This window comes from Molossus molossus, unplaced genomic scaffold, assembly GCF_014108415.1.
Source record: "Molossus molossus isolate mMolMol1 unplaced genomic scaffold, mMolMol1.p scaffold_m16_p_16, whole genome shotgun sequence".
Classification (NCBI taxonomy): Eukaryota; Metazoa; Chordata; class Mammalia; order Chiroptera; family Molossidae; genus Molossus; species Molossus molossus.
Window position 1 is genome coordinate 10,287,693 of NW_023425351.1, and position 20,356 is coordinate 10,308,048.

The following is a 20,356-nucleotide window of genomic DNA, read 5'->3' on the forward strand; positions in this document are numbered from 1 at the left end:
AGCCTTCAGCATTTTATCAAGTCTCACTGCTTTCTTCCTTATGACAAAGCTACAATTTATTTGAATACTTGTTTAACCATTGAATTCCAGAATGGAATTCCACTACAATTCCCATATTCCTACTATGATAATTTTGCAAATCCTATTTGTGAGTCCAGAAATAAATTCCTGTAGTTGGAAATGTAGTATATGAAAGGTATGGAGAAACTATTCTGTATCTGGTGTTGGGACCTTAAGGCATTCATTCACACTGATGCTCATTTCACACTATCCTTAGACAGACTACAGAAGGATTAAATGTCCAGGTGTAAGTACCAAAACCACAGAAGAACTAGAAGACCAGTATAAAGAAAACCACTCTTGTGTATCTCCTCTACTCAGTGTTCTACAATCTTACTTAATTCTGATACCAAATGTGTGCATTTTCTATACTTCAAGGAATTTTATGACAACAGCTTGCATTTCAGAACTAAAACCTAAATATATTGATATACAAAAAAAAAAAAATTAACATTCAATAACTTAAAATTGACACTGGCTTCTAATCATTAATTACCAGGCATACAAATAAACAGCAAATATATTTTATACCAAGAGAAAAAAAAAGCAAGTCACAGATCTTGAAATGAAACAGTCAATGAAATCAGCAGACAAGATACTAAAATAGCTATTAAAAATACATTTTATCTGAGCTCTGGCCGAGTAGCTCAGTTGGTTAGAGCACTGATCCCAGTATGCCAAGGCTGTGGGTTCAATCCCAGGTCAGGGCATGTACATCAACAAATGAATGCATAAATAAATGGAATAATCAGGTGTTTCTCTCTCTCGAAAATCAATTAAAAAAAAACATGTCCTCCACTCAAGAAGATTATAGAAAAGCATCAGCATAAGAAATGAAATGAGAATTGTAAAAAAAAAACCATATTAAACTTATAGTCATGAAAAATACAACTTCTGAGATTTTTAAAAACCACTGGATGTGATTAATGGTAAATAAGACTGCAGAAAAAAATACATGTGAAATTGAAGATAAAGCAATTAAAAATAAATAAAAAGCTCAGGAGAAGATTAAAAAAAAAATCAAGCAACATAATATGGCCTAAAATATACAGAGTTTCAGAAAGGAGGGGTTCAGACAAAAAATGTTTTAAGAAATAATGGCTGAATAGTTACCATGTTTGAAAACTATAAATCAACAGATCAAAGCTCAACAAACCACAGGTAAAAGTAATACGAAGATAAATACAACCAAGCACATGTCACTAAGACATAAACGGAAAGTTAGCACATGAAAAGATGCTCATTGAAAGGGTTAATAATGTTTTAACAAAATTAAACTCCATTCTGACCAGTTATTCCTGCACGTAAACACCCAAGCAGTTTTCTAAAAAATCTGGGACTGACACCCAGAGGAACGATAAACATAAGGGGTTAATGACAGCTTTGGGAAACTTGAAAGGACCATAAAAAAGAAGGAAATTAATGATGGGCCTGACCTCTGCTGGAGCAGACTCCTTACCTCTGAGACAACTTGTATCAGCCCCCCAGCACCAATTACACGGTGCCAAGAGAATGTGGGTTTTTTTAAATGTAGTTTTTTTTGTTGTTTGTTTCTGTAGATTGGGCCTATAAAAACCAGAGAACAAAGATTTCGAGACTGAGCTCGAAAATTTGTGACTCAGTCCACCCAGGTGCATGCAATGAAGCCATTTGGCTCTACACTGGCCTTGCATTGTGGATGTGATCTCCACCGGCTCAGACTTTTTACTCATGATTATTAGTTATTGGGGAAGTGAAAATTAAAATCATACTGAAAAACCACTTTATACTCACTAAATGATAAAATTAAAGACTTCCAATACAAAATGTTGGCAAAGACATAAAGCATCTCTTATGCATTTCTGGTAGGAATGTAATATAGTACAGCCAATTTAGAAAAAGTGTCAAGTCATATAAAATTAAATGCTTACCATACCTCTCAGTAGTCCACTCTTGTATTTAGCCATGAGAAATAAATTTCTATGTCCACACAAAGATTAATACAGCCAATCTTTAAAGCAGCTTTACTTACAACCAACAAAAACTAGAAACAACTCCATTTCCATCAATAAGTGATTGGATAAATAAATTACAGTATAGCCATTCATTGGATTTGGTAATATCAAGGACCAAACTACAAATTCAGGCAACAAGGCAGAAGAATACTAAAAGCATAATGCTATTGAAAGAAGTCAAACACAAAAGCACTCCTCTCACACTACTCCTGGCCCCCACAAAAGAGTAAGGTCCCACTTATATAAAATTTTAGAAATGAATAAACTATAGTGACAGAAAATAGATCATTGGGTTCCAGGGATTGGGGGAGAAAACTGATTTTAAAGAAGCACAAAAACTTTCTGAAATGATGGAAATATTTTATATCATAATTTGGGTGACAATTACATGACTGTATACATTTGTTGACATCAAACTATCCATATAAAATTGGTATGTTTTATTTCCTGTAAAACATAGCTAATCAAAGCGAGAGTGAACTAAGATATTCCAGAAGCTGTGATAAAAACAGTATGGGGAAAAACAAAGTGGGATTCTGAAATCTGTGAGACTGTTTACTCTGAAGCACTAGTGCAATACTGAAGCTGAGACTCAAAACAATTGGTCTGTTGCAAGGGTGAAGCTGAGAAGACGGGGTAAATGCACTCTGTGAACTGGAGAGTGATCCCATGAGTTTTTAGGACTGCCAAGTAGATTATGACAATTTAGCAAATTTTTAGAAAGAAGTACAGCAAACGCAAATACAAAGAGTTGAAATATTGCTAGCCCTGGCACATTTCCTTCAAACACTTTTCTAAGAGTATTCACAATCATTTGAACTAAGACATTTGTAATCAACTTTGTAAATAATATTTAAGGTAAGCATGCTGCTTTTTTAAGACACCCTATTGAGTCAGTAATTTAAGGATTAATTTAGCATTGCATTTCTTAGAGAAAAGCAGACAGCATTTCTTTTGGGAATAGACAACAGGCTAAGAACAGGTCTAAGGAGTGACTGCTTTTGACAGTCAAAAATCTAGATCACAACAGCTTATTGTTCTGGAATAACCCCCTTCAACAGAGTCTCTTATGTGTTGGTTGAAAGAAGTTTCTAAATCAGACATGCCTGTTTATGTTTGTCTATCCATGCAGACATATTGAAAGACTAAGAAATCACACAGCAAGGGATAACCAAAGCAACTTGAAGAAATTTCAAATATTTTTAAAATTACAGAAAAGTTATTTCAACTGTCAAAATTCTCACAATTTCTCAAGTGCAAAAATACTTAAGCACATTCCCACTGAAAGCTGTTCAGAATAATCCACAAGAAAAATGTTTTTTAAATATTTAAATGTTGTTTTTTTTTCAAATTTGATTTAAAAGCAAACTAAATGCTAAAAAAAAAATTACTGAAATATTTCACTTTTTTTGTTGGCAAGAAATAAATTCAGTACTTTTTGTTTGAAATAGAAAGCAGTTGGAAGAAATGTCTCAGCTATGTTTTAAAAATCTAATCTCACTTACCTTTTCCTGGTAGAGGTGAAAGGGAGAAGAAATCAAATACCATAGAAATGTTAGAGTAAATTCACAGATCTTCTTTAAATTCTCTGAGATATTTATGCATTATCTTACCTTTGGCCATCTAATTTAAATTTAAAAGAAGACAAAAGATCCTTTGGTCTTCAGGTACTGTTACTATGTCTCTGGGGAGATAGGATATAGATTTATCCTAGGAGAATGTGAAAGACAGATAATAGGGCAATAAAACAAAAGAACATACAGCTAAAGTACTGTGAACACTTGTAGTTAAAAATTTCTCCCTTGGGCCCTGACCAGTTTGGCTCAGCAGTTGAGTGTCAGCCTGCGGACCAGAGAGTCCCAGATTCGGTTCTGGCTAGGGGCACGTACCACAAAAATTAATTAATTAATTAATTAGTTTTAAAAAATTTCTCACTTGGTAGACCTTGCCCTGGACCCTAAGAGGATTACAGGAACTAGGTAGGTGGGAAGGAGATGGGCATCAGCCAGAGCTGACCACTATATTGTACAAATAGAACTGCTTACCCCTCAGACATAGTGGCTAACCACAGATATCCGCTTCTGTACATGCTTGCTTGCTTGCAGACCCTTAGCCCAATTTCTTAACAGGGGCTAAAAAAACTATATAAGCAACCTACCCCCTGAGCTCTGGGCTGCTCTCTCCTCTGCATAGGATGGGACAGTCACCACGTGGCTAATAAAGCTCTCTTTAATTTGAACCCAGTTTGGAGTCTGAATCTGGTCTGTCTCGTTGGTCTACAACAAGATAACCTTCCCTTGTGAAACTTTGTGAAAGAATCTCATCAAGTTCTATGCTATAATAAATGAGATTATTTAATTATTTCAGTTGTTGTTGGGTCCCTCCTTTGTACTGCCTCCTAGGCAGTACTAGGCACTAGAAGGTTGTTGTTTTTTTTAGTTTTTTAAGAAAAAAATCCAATCAGACCAGGTCTTGTTCTCAAACAACTTACAGCCTTGTAGAAAAGAGTGTTAAGTAAACTGCTGGGGAGAAAGTACTGTGAGTGCTGTGTTATGTGCAGACAGTATTGGATAGCTGTGGGATCTCAGGAGGGGCCCTGCCATGGACAATGACTTTGAGGTAAAACAAAGGGTAGGAAGATGGCAGTCATCAAAGAAGTTCAGGAAAGCTGTTTCTCTAAATAAATGGAAAAGTAAACCATAGACTCTAGCCTAGAGGAAGAAAGCCAATCTCTACTTCTCTGGTCCTTAGGCTAAGGATTAGTGTTTGCATAAACCCAAGGACAAAAAGGAAAGGAGGATATGGATACTATCATTGCAGTTGAGAGTTTTGAGTTTAGAGAGTGTAATAAACAAAGGCATGAGATTAAGGTAAAAGTAAATTTAGCCAAGACTGTGAAATTATTTTATGACAAGCTAGAGGCACTGACTTATTAAGAAAAGCCATTAAAGGTTTTTTAACTGGTTGATGACAAAATCAGATTAATACTTTAGCAAGTTTAGTCTCCCCACATCACATTCTCACAGGAGTTTGGATTAGAAGGGAGGCTAGAACACTGAATGTTTCCAACATGGAAGGCTTCCAAAGTGAGGCTATGTGAGTGTTTGATTAATACAGAGAAGAGATCAAGGCCATTGAGTGGTTCAACCCCATGGTCTCAAAAACTATCCTGTGAATGGATCACTTGTCCATTTCACAATAAAATTACTCAGAATGAAGCCAGTAATTGGGAAGGAAAGGACAATTGTGAGTCAAAGTATAAAATTAATGAACAAAAAAAAAAACAAAACAAAACAAAAACACTTTTGGGTATCTCGAAAAAAATAAAATAAAATAAAATAAAATTAATGAACAAGCTGATAAGGATTGAGCCATTGCTTTGTGTCTGGTACTATGCTAAGAATTTTATAAAAATTATATTATCTAATCCCAGAAGATTCCATGGATGGCAGGGAGGAATCAGGAGATAATAATAAGGAGTAATGAGGTGGCTAGAAATTTAAGAGCATTTTTTAAAATATGGGAGCAGTTAATGACCTGGAAACAGTTTAAGATAGTGACACATTGATAGGGAATTATGGGAGGATCATGGGAAGATGGTGGCCTCAGAAGAGAAGCAAAGGTGAAGGAGGAATCTTTGAAAATCCTGTTGTTCATGTTACCTCTAACTTCCATGTTACTGCCCCAAGCCTCTTAAATATTTTACTTTCATATTGATGCCCCAAGCCTCTTATCGTTTTTTGTTTTTTTTTTATCATCACCCGAGGATATTTTTCCATTTTTTGTACAGATAGAGTGGGAGGGAGAGAGAGGAAGGAGAGAGAGAGAGAAACGTCGATGTGAAGGGGCACATCGAGTGGCTGCCACCCGCACGACCAACCAGGGCCGGGTACAAACTGCAACCGAAGTACGTGCCCTTAGCGGGAACCGAACCCGGGTCTCTCCGGACCGCAGGCCGACGCTCTAACCGCTGAGCCAAACTGGCCAGGGCCCAAGCCTCTTATCGTTTAACCTTGCCCTAAGCCTCTCATTCCAGGAAAGCAAAACCCATCACTCCAGTCAGGTGGAACGGAATAATGGAACTACCCTAACCTACCCAAAACTGCAAACGGTCGCTCAACAAGAAAAACAAGTTTCAGGAGACCCCAGCCCCGACCAATCAAGGACAACCACGACTCCTTGGCTGAATGACCACCCACCCCAGCCCTAAATTTAAAAATCCTTAGTCTGGACTAGCCAGTTGCTATTTTCTCCTTAGAAGTAGCTCGGCAGGTCTTTCCTCAATAAACCTGCACTCCTCTGGTTACTCAGCACCGCCTCGTTCTTACACTTGATGAGAGCTGGGTTACCATAAAGTGAGAAGGCCAGCGAGATAGGTTCAGACACAGAATGGAAAGGCCTGGGAAGGTGAAAAACAGAAGAAATTTGGGTAGGAGACTGTGCTGACATGTTTCCCATAATTGATGATTGGTAAATTATTGTGCTGACTTTTTTTTTTTTTTTTTATTCAGATAGAGTGGGAGGGAGAGAGAGGAAGACAGAGAGAAATATCGACATGAAAGGAACACATCGAGTGGCTGCCACCCACATGAACCAACCAGGGCCAGGGACAAACTGCAACCAAGGTGCATGCCCTTAGCGGGAACCGAACCCAGGTGTCTCGATGCTCCAACCGCTGAGCTAAACCAGCCAGGGCTATTGTGCTAACTTGCTTATAGCTCCATAAATGATTGGGAAAGTCACTGTGTCCTCTAGCTGAACCTGTTTTGTAAAGAATTTAATCAACAGGATAGAGATCAAAATAACCTTAGTAAATGGAATACTCCCTGAACCAATACATGTTTAACATAGTCCAAGGAACCTGGAGGTCTTGAGTCGGAGATTCGACCTCCCCCACAATCTCAAGGGATTAGGCTTGCATTGTGTTTGTGCAGCTCAGGGCTAAGTGTGACCTAATGTACCTTGAAATACCTGGGTGTGCCTGGGTGCTTCAGTTATCTGCAAGGCAAACTAATTCTATACAGCATTGTTGTAGCCGTGGGCATTATATCAAAAAGATCCTATTTTCTTATATCATTAAACTTTTACTGTAAGGTATAAAAGGCATGTAATAAAACACATCGAGCCTAGCTTCTTAAGTAGCTGATTTGGGGATCTACTACAATGGGAAGACTTGCTTTGTTGCCTTAAGATGTTACGTCTCTTTACCTGACACTTGAGCAGGCTTTTTAAATGAATCTTCCTCCTTTGCCTGCTTTTATAATCCCTTATGATATACAAGCTCGTGTTCTAGGTAGCTTGTGTTCCTCTTCTGTTTATCCAGGTACTTTCCCATGAAATGTAAGAGATCAGTTTTCTGGTTGCAGAAGCCATGGTCTTCAGGTCTAGCAGGAGGTTGGTTAACTTGTTCTCCAACTCCAGAGCAGACTCTAGAGCTTGTACTCCAGTTCCCCAGTTATCTGTGTCAGGCCTCTTCATCACTGGAAGGCAGGTTTTACTCTCATGTTTTTTTAAGTGTCTTAGGATACGATGAGTGTCTTGGACATGTTAAGTTTGACATACCAATTAGTTAACCTAATGGAGACATCAAGTGGGTGATGGATCATGTTGGTCAGAGATTCAGTGGGGGAATCAGATACCAGAGATACAATTGTGGGAGTTATCAGGACATTGATAATAATTAAAAGCATAAGACTGGATGAGAAAAACTAAGAGAAATTGTAGATGGGGAAGAGAAGAAGCACAAGGGCAGAACCAAAAATCTCAGAGACATAACACAGTAGAAATTTATTTCTCACTCACACTGCACATCTGCTCAGTTGTGGAGACATTAGGCTCTGTGCATTATATTTAGTTGGAGGTCTAGGGTGGCTGACCAGTTTATTTTAACATTTCCTATTATCATATTAGAAAGAAAGAAATTTTATACATTATTTTTGCTTTTAACTCATTGGCCAGAACAAATTACCTGAAGGAGCCAGAAAGTATGACCTTCCCATTATAAAGGACAAACACATGACCTTGCCCCCTGGATTTTAAGGGAATGGCAAGAACTATCTGCTAACAGAGAACCACTGCATTGTATAGATAACCATTGCTTTGTGTGCACAGAACTGATTGTTCCCTCAGGCATAATAACTAACTGCAAATATCTGTTTCTGTACGTGCTTGCTTGCTCGCGTACCCTTAACCCAAATTCCTTAACAGGGGCTAAGACAACTATATAAGCAACCCTGAGTCTAGTCTGTCTTGTTGATCTACAACACCATATGCACAGAGGAAGTAGTGGTGGAAATACTTGGCAAATGTGTTTTACTGCCCCAACGGGTTCAATTTCTAATGCCCATTTATTGTCTCTTTTCTCTCAAAAACTGAGGCAAGGTCGTTTGCTTTGAGTAAGAGGAAATGATTTGTGGAGAAAGAATTGGTAAGATATTGTTTTACTGAGTATTAAAGTGAATATTTCTAAGGAAAAGTGATTATCGAGTGCCCATTTAGGATTTGTAGTCAGAAATACAATGTGACACCCATCATTAAAATTAGGGGTTGAACCTGGCCGGTGTGGCTCAGTGGTTCAGCATCAACCCATGCACCCAGAGGTCATCGGTTCAATTTCCAGTCAGAGCACATGCCCAGGTTGTGGGCCCAATCCCCAGTGGGGGCCATGCAGGAAGCAGCTGGTTGATGTTCTCTCTCATTGATGTTTCTTTCTCTCTTCCTCTCCTTTCCTCTCTCTAAAAATCAATAAAGAAAAAAAATTTTTTTTAAATAAAATGAAATTAGGGGTTGATCTCAATCAACCTTTACCAGTTCAGGTGAAGATTTTGAATAGGCAGATATTTGGGTTTGCCAAGTGTTGAGGTTTTACTACACATGAATTTTGTTTTTTTGTTTTTTTTAATCCTCACCTGAGGACATTTTTCTATTTTTTGTTCAGGTAGAGTGGGAGGGGGAGAGAGGAAGAGAGAAACATCGATGTGAAAGGGACACATCGAGTGGCTGCCACCCGCACGACCAACCAGGGCTGGGGACAAACTGCAACCGAGGTACATGCCCTTAGCGGGAACCAAACCTGGGTCTCTTGGGACCGCAGGCGGACGCTCTAACCGCTGAGTCAAACCGGCCAGAGCTACACATGAATTTTGAAAGGGGTATGTGGCAAGGGAGTTAAAGTTATTTGTAAAAGAATGATTATGAAGATGATGGACCATGTTTGAAACAGACTGTTGACTGACTCAATTATTATTATTTTTTTTGGTATGTGCCTCTAGCAGGAACTAAACCTGGGACTCTCTGGTCCGCAGGCCGATGCTCCAACCGCTGAGCCAAACTGTCCAGGGCTGACTCAATTTTTCTTAAGTAGTAGGTTGTTACAAGAAATAAAAAATTGTCCTGTAATGTTAATAACCATTTGTCTAATTAGTCAATCATAGAGGACATTTATTGGTTGTCTATTCAGCATGTTTCCTGTCTCTAAGGATAGTCAGGTCATTTTTTGCATAAATTTTACTCCCACTCCCACCTCAAGCTACATGATTCAAATGGGAGTTTTATCTTCTACACATTACCATTCACAATTGATAGACCTCTTACCTGAGCTGGGTTAATATCTATTGTTCACCTATATACAAGTGACAGCTCCAGTAAAGGCAAGATGCCCCAAACCAAGCCTATCAACCTCCTTTCCTAAGATCTTTCTAACTAGATGTCAGCTAGGAGGATCTTTCTCCTCACTGGTAATGAGACTAACAGGAGACCAGAGCTATTCATGGGATAGTGCATTGCCTTGTGGAGAAATAAGTATGAGAGAACAGATTTGATAGAAGAGGTAAAATGAGGAGCTGTGTTACCTTCAGTAGATCTGCATCCCGCTTGGCTCTGTGGCCACTGTTCCCTCTTCAATTCTCATGCTCTGTTTATGTAAGTCAATACATTTTCTTTTTTTTTTTCCTGCTAAACTGACTTTGAGTTGCATTTCTATTACTTGTTACCAAAGGGTCTAATAAGAAAGGGTTAATAAGAAAATTAAATTTAAAAAATTTTTAGGTTTTACAAAAAGTGGTATATCATAATTCTAAGCATATAGTTATATTGTAAGTATATGGTTCTTAATTGATTCCCAGTCAGGACACATGTCTGGGTTGTGGGTTCAATCCCTGGTGGGGGTGTGTGCGCAAGGCAATTGATCAATGTTTCTAACATGGATTTTTTTTCTCTCTCTCTCCTCTTTCCTCTCTCTCTAAAAAATAAATCAATAAGAACATATCAAAAAATAAAAATAGAGCCCTGGCCGGTTTGGCTCAACGGTTAGAGCATCGGCCTGCGGTCCGGAGAGACCCGGGTTCGGTTCCCGCTAGGGGCACGTACTTCGGTTGCAGTTTGTCCCTGGCCCTGGTTGGTCATGCGGGTGGCAGCCACTCGATGTGTCCCTTTCACGTCGATGTTTCTCTCTCTCTCTCTCTTCCTCTCTCTCCCTCCTACTCTATCAGTACAAAAAATGGAAAAATGTCCTCGGGTGAGGATTAAAAAAAAAAAAATAGAAAGATGTTTAAAATGATAGAGATAACACATAAAGGGAAAAGATGAGTTACTTCTTAAAATTATACAAATAAAATTATCATCTAAGAGTTATATAAAATTCACAAAATAAGCTTTCAGAGCAGAACCACTGAAAACAATTGCAATAGAGCAACTGTCTCTAAAAGAGACAATGAGCCCGCCTGGTGTGGCTCAGTGGTTGAGCATGGACCCATGCACCAAGAGGTCGCTGGTTTGATTCCCAGTCAGGGTATATACCCAGGTTGTGGGCCCAATCCCCAGTGGGGGGCATGTGTGAGGTGGCCAATCAATGTCCTCTCCATCAATGTTTCTATCTCTCCCTCACCCTTTCTGTCTCTCTAAAATCAATAAAGAAAAAAACAAAAAATATAAAAAAAAATAAAAGACAATGATTCTTGGGCCTTCGAAGCATTTAAATATACTAATGATTAAAATGTTTTTTTATGATACTTTAAGACATATGCAAAAGTACCTAGCCCTGGACAGGTAGCTCAGTTGGTTAGAGCATTGTCTCAGCACGCCAAGATTGTCAGTTTGATCCCTGGTCAGGGCACACACAGGAATCAACCAATGAATGCATAAGTAAGTGGAACAACAAATCAATGCTTCTCTCCCCCACCCCCCACCTTGCTCTCCCTTCTACTCTTTCTCTAAAATCAATAAATTTCAAAAAAAACAATTATCAAAATTTTGCATCCATGTGCTTCACTTATCCTTTTTTTTTCTTGCCGACATAAGGTCAATCCTAGTGTTATGGCATGATACCATTACATACCTCAATATTCATCTCTAAAAATTATAAACATTTTCTTATTTAGTGATTAATGTCAGCTTACACTCTTAGCAACTCTGAAAACTAAAGATTATTATTCTTATTTTTACAGATGAGCAAAGTGGTTGAGCGAGTTCTTTCAGCTACTCAACAAAGATTTATTGGTCATATAAATGTGCTAATTCTAGGACTGTGGGTTAAGATATCTCATGATAAGACAAACAAGGTTCCTATCCTAATAGGGAAATATAAAGTATACAGACAAATAAATAACATAAAAAGGTAATTAGTTGGTGTGAAAAGTGGCATTACATGATTAAACAGAGTTGTAGGATGGGGTAGAGGAGGGAGGCTTCTTTAGGTCTTCTTGGGGGAGATGGCACTTGAGTTGAGATCTGCAGCATAAAAATTAACTAGCCTTTCAAAAGTATGAGGAAAAGCATTTTAAGCAAAGGAAACAGCAACTATACGGCTGTAACATGGGAAAGAGCTTGCTTGCTGTCTCTGAGGTATAGAGAGGGACAGAATGCCAATGGCTTACTGAAGGAGATGCTGGTAAGAGAGAAGGTCAGGGAGGGAGCCAGCACCACCCAGAAGCCTCTGTGGACTTGGAAAGAGTGTGGATTGTGTTCTAAGAGAATTAGAAGTTTGCTGGGAAGACTTAAACCAGAAGAGTGACAGCACCTAATTTTCACTTTTGAAAAATCACTCTAGCTTTGGCCAGCGTGGCTCGGCCCTGCACACCAAAGGGTTGTGGGTTTGATTCCTGGTCAAGGGCATGTACCTGTACCTGGGTTGCAGTTTCAATCCCTTGCTCCATTCAGGGTGCGTGCAGGAGGTAACCAATCGATGTGTCTCTCACATTGATATTTCTCTCTCTCCCCCAATCCCTCCGCCCTCCCTTCCACTTTTTCTAGAAATCAATGCAAAAAATATTCTCAGGATTACCCCCACACACACCACCAATCGCTCTCTCAGTGATGTGGAGAAGCAGTATATGTGAAGGAAGAAAGCTCAGTCTACAGTCATCTAGAGAGGGATGTAGAGAACCCAGGGTGTGTTCTAGAGGTAGGATAGGCAGAACTTGCTGATGTGTTTGACGTAGAGAGGTGTTGTCCAAAGTTACCCAGCGTAAGAGGTAATGTCAGGATTGAACTTGGGCTTGCAGTGAGGGTTTGACCTAGATAACTTGGATTTGTTGCCCTGCTTCTGTAAAATGCAGTAATAATGGTACCTACTTCATGAGGTTGATGGGAGAAATATATCACCACTAAGCCAAACCGACCAGGGTGGTGGGAGAAATATATCAGTTGGTATATGATCTTTCAAGGTAAACCGATACATTTAGAATTAATATAAATGGTGATTAGTTGAAGGATAATACTGCTTCTCATCAGAGAAATGATACTGTATTCAAATAGCTTTTAAGAAAGCAGATTCCTGTACATGACAGGATACTCTCACATCAGGTCACCTGTAATTTCTAATTTCTAATGGTTCTGTAACTAAAGCCAGAAAAATGTAATTTTGGCAACAACTCTGGAAAATATTGATCTTAGATCAATACTTTTCAAAGAATTGTTTCAAAAACAACAATATGAAATGTCTTATTTTATTTTTAAATATTTTTTAATTGATTTTAGAGAGAGAGGAAGGGAGAGGGAGAGATAGAAACATGGATGAGAAAGAACATCAATTGGCTGCCTACTGCATGCCCCCCACTGAGGTTCAGACCCACAACCTGGGCATTTGCCCTAACTGGGAATTGAACCAGTGACATCCTGGTGCACAGGTCGATGCTCAACTAGTGAGCCACACCAGCCAGGCTGAAATAAATATCTTACTTTAAAATTGGAAGAAATAAAATATAAAATGTATTTTCTTTCTTTTGTACCAATTTTTATTATTTTATTAAATGTAAACAAGCATACCAAGGGCATGGGAGAGAGGGAGTAGGGCTAACTCCTGGGCTGGAGATTGAAATGTATTTTCTTTTCATATTTCTAGAAATTAGTTCTAAGCTCTAGGCAACTAGAACCAATTTCAACAATCAGTTGTGTCTTCAAACTAGCTGAATGTTGAATAACTGTTGAAGAGGCCAGATGTCATATTTGTGTTCAGCACAAACCTCAAAGGGGACATTGGCTCATGTGTATCTTAATATTAAAGGGCTTTGCTTATTTCCAAACAATGTGTAATATTTGGGTAAAAGGTTTTGAATTTAAGTAGTTATTCACATTTTATGTCTACATCATGTCAAACATCCAGATGTCTTTAAGCAAATAGATGACTAAGGGAATTATCTTTTTTTATCTGTGTATTTGGCATTATGTAGTTTTAACCTGGCAGTCTCCTAAAACACATGCCTTCTTTCAGAATGTTATACTCCACATTTTGGTTACCTTATAACAGCAGTTGATAAGACATGTCAGTCACCCTCCTTGTTCCTGGAGTTAATAGTGGGCTCCTGAAAGTGACATTGATTCTGAAGTAATATAAGATTTCCAGACATCTCAAGATAATAGCTAATATCATGCAATTTTTGGTTGTCATGTCACAACCAAAAATGTGTTTTTAAGAAGGAAAGGCTTAAAGAATATTCTGCACTGTAGTTTGTAAATAAAATCTAAATAGGTAGATGCATCATTTTCAATAAGAGGTATAGTCACACTAGTAAACAAAATAATTCTACCTTTACAGTACCCCAGATAAAATTAATGTAACCAATTTTAGAGATATTAGCATTTCTTACTTTGGTGTGAGAAGAGGGAACTCTGTGTAATTGCTATTTATTATTTTTTTTCTCAAAATGTCTTTTGAAAATGGTCAATGTATATGTATCTCCGTGGGCATTAAACTTTTCTTGGTGCCACTTGTATACTGAGAAGTCTCAGTGTGAGAGAGTATAAATATAAAGTGCTTTTTACCCAAACTGATCTCTCAAATAGGTGAAATTAAAACCATCTTTCCACTGGGAAATGGCTTGTTTACTCCCTCCTTGGCCACATTCCTTACTTTAGAATTCTGTCAGATATTAGAACACTCATTCCAGTAAGTAAGGTTCAATCCTGTTCTTTTATTTCCTATTTTCCTAACTCCAAAACCCCCCTCCTCCAAGGCAGACCAAAACATGGATAACTTCCTTCCTTGCATTCCTTGGGGAAGTGAAAAAGGGAAGGGAAATATTTCAAGAGATGCCAGCTGGAGGCATGTTGTTGGTGATAACTGCTGTTGAAATTCATTATCTGTGGATTCAGTCAGGTTTTGTGATGCACTACCATGTCCCCACGGTGAAAGATTATTCCCAGCAATTCTGCTGGGCTTTGCAGTCCTTGGACAGCTTTATTCTTATCTTCTGGGGACACCATGCTGAATTCTCTGATGTATCGTGTGGTCCTGGCAAGGGTCTACTTTTCTGAGACCAACTCAAAACTTCAGATACTTTGGGATCTGTTCCACATCTCTTAGAAACTAGGAAGGGCTGGCTGTTCTCAACCACCTCATCTCTCCTTAATTTTCTTTCCCATTGCTAGAGTAGCCAGGAAACTTTTCCAGGTCTTTGGTAAACACATCCAACAAGAGAGCAAATGCTGGTTTCCTAGTATAAGCCTTTAGTCTTTACAACTAATCCCTGTAGCTTGCCTAAAGGAAGTAAGCCCTCTCCAAGGGAAGAAAAACAGCTTCTCTTAGCAACACTGCAGTCTCTAATGGTGGCCTCCATTCCTATAGACTGAGGACAACAGGAGGGGATTATACAAGTGGGTGGTGTGCAGTGGAACCCATTATCTGACCATCTTAGTAAGCAAAGTGAGACGGTAACTGGCCCAGCAATCATGAGTTCAGCATGTAGGACCTTACCAACAATTCCATAACAAAGACAATACAAGGTCTTATTACAGTAGTTAGCTTTACAGTGTCTGCTCATTATGGATCTGGATTACTTGAGCCTACATGTGGCACAATATAAAGAATGTGCTTAGGTGCCCAGAGCATCTGGGTTGCTACCTCAAATTCTGTTTAGGACAAGGTGGTACATAAATTATTCATAATTTATCAACACATAATTTTCACTGTGGACTCTTAAATAGATGGTAAAATAAAAAATAAAAAAACTATTATGATTAATAATAGCACTCTTCTCCCTGTCAATGGTAATTGAGTACATTGAAATGAAGGTGCAGCTTCTTTTCGGCCAGAACCTCCATCTTCCAGTAATTCGCCAAAGTGACGAACACAAAGGGAAAGAGGAGAGGCACCCGCTATATGTTCTCTAGGCCTTTCAGAAAACATGGAGTTCTTCCTTTGGCTACATACATGCGAATCTATAAGAAAGGTGATATTGTGGACATAAAGGGAATGGGCACTGTTCAAAAAGGAATGCCCCACAAATGTTACCATGGCAAAACTGGAAGAGTCTACAATGTCACCCAGCATGCAGTGGGCATTGTTGTGAACAAACAAGTCAAGGGCAAGATTCTTGCCAAGAGAATTAATGTGTGTATTGAGCATATTAAGCACTCTAAGAGCCAAGATAGCTTCCTGAAACGTGTGAAGGAAAATGATCAGAAAAAGAAGGAAGCCAAAGAGAAAGGGACCTGGGTTCAGCTGAAGTGTCAGCCTGCTCCACCCAGAGAAGCACATTTTATGAGAACCAATGGAAAGGAGCTGGAGCTGCTGGATGGAACCCATCCCCTATGAATTCATGGCATGATAAGTGTAAAAAGAAGACCTCTATACTGATAAAAAAAAATGTTTCTCTTAATTGGGCAGAAGTATGATGTCCCTTCCCCCAAAAAAATAATTAAAGAAAACTTGGTGTCCTAAAACAAAACAAAACAAAAAGATATGAAGGTACAAATAAACATAAATACTCTCGCAGAGGTACAATTATTTCCTGACCTTTTAACTTTGTTTATACCATATACAAAATGCTTCTAAAAATATCATTTTCTTTTTTGTTTGCAGAGCTGATGTCTTTCAAGAGATCAGTGTGTCATCCGGCTGCTGTCGGGTTAGAAAGCTCTCACAGCCTCGAGTCTGTTCTGTGTGCCCATCTCTGAGCCCCGGCTACACATGGAGTCAGGATTGTCAGAATACAGCTGTGTAGGGAGAGAGAGTCTGAGAAGGTGTCACATGTCAGAAAGTAATTTGTCAGATAAGAAAATGCTTTTATCTATTTAACCTCTTAATTTGTCATTTATCTATGCCAGTGATTTTTTTTTTTTTTGTAGTACGTGCCCCTAGCAGAAACCAAACCTGGGACTCTCTGGTCCACAGGCTGACACTCAACCGCTGAACCAAACTGGCCAGGGCTATGCCAGTGATTTTTAACCAGTGCACTGCAAGGATTTTTAAAACATGCAACATGTGACCATTTAGTCAGGGGCACTGACTTCTTTTGCCTTAGATTTCAAATAAAAAAATAAAGATAGCCATCTGGTGTGAATGAATCACAATTATACCAATTTTTGTTCAGATTGGCAAAAAATAAAATTTTTTGGTGTGCCACAGAATTTTAGTAGTTTATGTGTGCCACGAGATGAAAATGGTTGAAAAATTGCTAATCTATGCCATGATATGTGTGAATTAACCCAGTCATGAAAAAAAAAACACAAAACTTTGTATATAAGTGATTAATTAGCCCTGGCTGATTTGCTCAGTGGTTAGAGCATTGGCCTGCAGACCAAAATGTTGCGGGTTTGAAGTTGTGGTTGGGTCCCGGGCCCTGGGTTGGGGTTGTGTGAGAGGCAACCAATCTCTGTGTGTGTGTGTGTGTCTCTCTCTCCTTCCCACTCTATCTGAAGATAAATGGAAAAGTATCCTTTAAAAAATAAATAAAAATTAAAAAACGTATGTGATTAATTAAAAAATGTTTTATTGACATAAACCTAATTGAAAGTAACATTTGCTTATTAGAAAATTTTATCTCTCAAAATATCAGGGTTTTGTGTTGTTTTTAAGTAAAATTTTTATTTTAAGATACATTTATAGAAAATTTCCAGAAAAAAAGGGGAAAATAGTACAGAGAATTCTCACATACCCCATATCCAGTTTCCCCTATTATTAACATCTTACATACATGTGGTATACTTGTTACAATTAATCAATATTGAGATAGGAGTCTTAACTGAAGTATATATGTTATTCAAATTTTCTTATTATTTGCTTAGTGGTCTTTTTCTCTTCTGGACCCTATCCAAGATGTCATGTTACATTTGGCTATCATGTCTCTTTAGGCTGAAAATGTTTCTCAGACTCTTTGTTTTTGATAGGCTTGACAATTTTAAGGAGTCACAGGTTAGGTGTTTTGTAAAATGTCCCTTAGTTGGAATTTGTGTGGTGTTTTTCTCTTAATTAGAACAGGTAATGTGTTTTTGGGAAAAACAACTCAGATGTAAAGTAACATTTTTATTGAATATATCAAGGATACATTCCATCAACACGATTTATCACCGTCAATGCTAACTTGACCAACTGGCTTAGGTAGTTGTCACATTTCTTCACAAAAGTTACTGTTCCTCTCTTATATTATTTGGAAAGTCACTATGTATTTAGAGTGGGAAGTTATACTGTGTATATACAGAAATCTATAAATATTTTTGTATGTGATCATCTGATACTATATTAAAATAAAATTGAGTTTAAACTTGTGTCTTTAGCAGGTTCGTTGTAGCTTCCTCCGATTGCTTATCTATAACCTACCACTGCAACAGGGAGAATTGGCTCCCACCATCCACCATCCATTTACAGTAGTCCCCCACCTTATTCATAGGGGATCGTTTCCAAGACCCCCAGTGGATACTGAAACTGCAGATAGTACTGAGCCCATATGTATTATCTTTCCCACTATACATACACACCTTTTCACTTAAAGTTTATGGCTTCTCTTTAGTGTATTTGAATTTCCAGAATCACTACATTTGAGCTTTGGGGCTATTATTAAGTAAAATAAGAGTTACTTGAGCACAAGCACTGTGATACCACAACAGTCAATCTGATAACCTAGACAGCTGCTTAAGTGACTAACAGGCAGGATTGTCTATAACAGCGGTTCTCAACCTGTGGGTCGCAACACCTTTGGGGGTCACATGACCCTTTCACAGGGGTCGCCTAAGACATAACAGTAGCAAGATTACAGTTATGAAATAGCAACAAAATTAATTTTATAGTTGGGGGTCACCACAACATGAGGAATTGTATTTTTCTTTTTTTGGTTCATGCCCCTAACGGGAACCAAACCTGGGACTCTCTGGTCTGCAGGCTGATGCTGCAACTGCTGAGCTAAACTGGCCAGGGCAAGGAACTGTATTAAAGGGTTGTGGCATTAGGAAGGTTGAGAACCATTGGTCTACAACATGTATATGCTGGGCAAAAAAACGTCTCACATCCCATACAGGATGGAGCAGGATGGCTCAAGATTTCATCACACTAGTCAGAAAGGCATACAATTTAAAACTTATGAATTGTTTATTTCTGGAATTTTCCATTTAATATTTTTGGACTTTGGTTGACCATGGGTAACTGAAACTGAGAAAAGCAAAATTGCAGATAAGAAGGACTATTGTATTCACTTGCTTAATTTCTGTACAAATTTCTAGTGGTATCAGAAGTGTTCATCTATACCTCAAAATCTCAGGTTTTAAAAATGAAAACCATTTCTCTTTGGTGATCCCACACTTGTAGATTTTGCTGGTACCAGAAAGGACCAATGCCTTTGTCCTGGGGTGGATTGGAGAAGACCTTGGCTATCTCAGGACATCTATAAAGAAAGGTTTGCTAAATTGTGAGTGGGTACAGAAGGGTAGCTCTCCCACAACAAATGACAGGAGGGGTGGGATGGAGAGGCAGACCTGAAGAGTTGAATCATCACAGAAACAGTGTTTGGAGGGAAGGTCTCAGCAATGGACAGAACAGTAGTATTTTTAGACTGAGCAGGGACACCCCAATGCCCTGGTCATCTCCAAGTATCCTACCAGGTGAGCTTGTCAGTTGATCATAAACAGAAAGCTCGCATGTAAACATTAAAATGCTGAGGCAGAGATCCATCATGGCGGCCAAATAGACGAAACTTCTCACTGTTTGCTCACAACACTGGACAGACTTGTGACTAAACTGCCTGGAAACCAGCCTGAAAAAACAGTTGAAGTGAAGTTGATCTAAAATATTGTGAACAGAGAATGCAGAGAAAAGACAGGAGGGGACACAGAGAGGGCGAGCCATCTCGTGCAGGTGCACAGCTGGGAAGCCAGAGAGATTGTGGCGGTGGAACCCCTGCCTGCCCTGAGAGTATGGGGTTTCAGCCCCACGCAGGGATCCCCAATTCAGAAAAACAGCAAAGGGAAGGGGCACTCACCCAAACTGGGTGGTGGGAAGCAGTGGAGATTGGGTTCACCTTGAAAGCTCAAACTACAGCATCCCAGGCCATGAGTGATCTGTTGCAGCACCAGGGACAGTCACTCTGAGCGGCCAAGTGGCAAAGCTCCACACCATAGAGCTCTGGCTGTAGAGGGAGCTGACCAGCACACCCAGTAGTGACTCTGAGAGGGCCTCCATCCTCTGGTAGAGAACTGGGTGGTGGTGGTGGTGGGGGGTGTACGTAGGGAAAAAAAATAGAAAAAACATTCAACTTCTCTACTTTACTTCCACCTCAAGCACCCTGGAGGCGCCCTGCCCCCAACCTGCAAAGCTGGTCAGCCCTATTCTGCAGTGATCTGAGCCAAGGGAAATTGGCATGGGGCTGGAAATCTGTGTTTGTACGGCTTGGTCTGACAGTGGGGGACAAGGACATTTGGCCAGTTGGAACCTGGACAGAAGCACTGCCCAGGGGCTGCCAGCTGTACAGAGGGATTGAGATGAGAAGAGGGGCTGATTTTCATATCTGTTTTGTTTTGTTTGATGATCCCCTTCTACTCTGGGAGGCAGCAGGGGAGTGTCAGGAGGCCAGGCAGAGATGAGGTGTTGTAGCAGTGTC

At 39.2% G+C, this 20,356-nt stretch overlaps 1 protein-coding gene across 1 annotated transcript; it reads left to right on the forward strand.

Moving 5' to 3' along the window:
• Nucleotides 1–15,602: 15,602 nt before the first annotated feature.
• Nucleotides 15,603–16,083, forward strand: LOC118631723 (60S ribosomal protein L21-like). Its single transcript, XM_036264268.1, has one exon. It carries the CDS (start codon nucleotides 15,649–15,651, stop codon nucleotides 16,081–16,083), a length of 435 nt encoding a protein of 144 aa, XP_036120161.1. The 5' UTR covers nucleotides 15,603–15,648.
• Nucleotides 16,084–20,356: the final 4,273 nt, after the last annotated feature.

What these genes read in the sequence shown, in the direction of transcription:
- LOC118631723 (XM_036264268.1), top strand. Translation starts at nt 15,649, where the DNA reads ATGTTCTCTAGGCCTTTCAGAAAACATGGAGTTCTTCCTTTGGCTACA.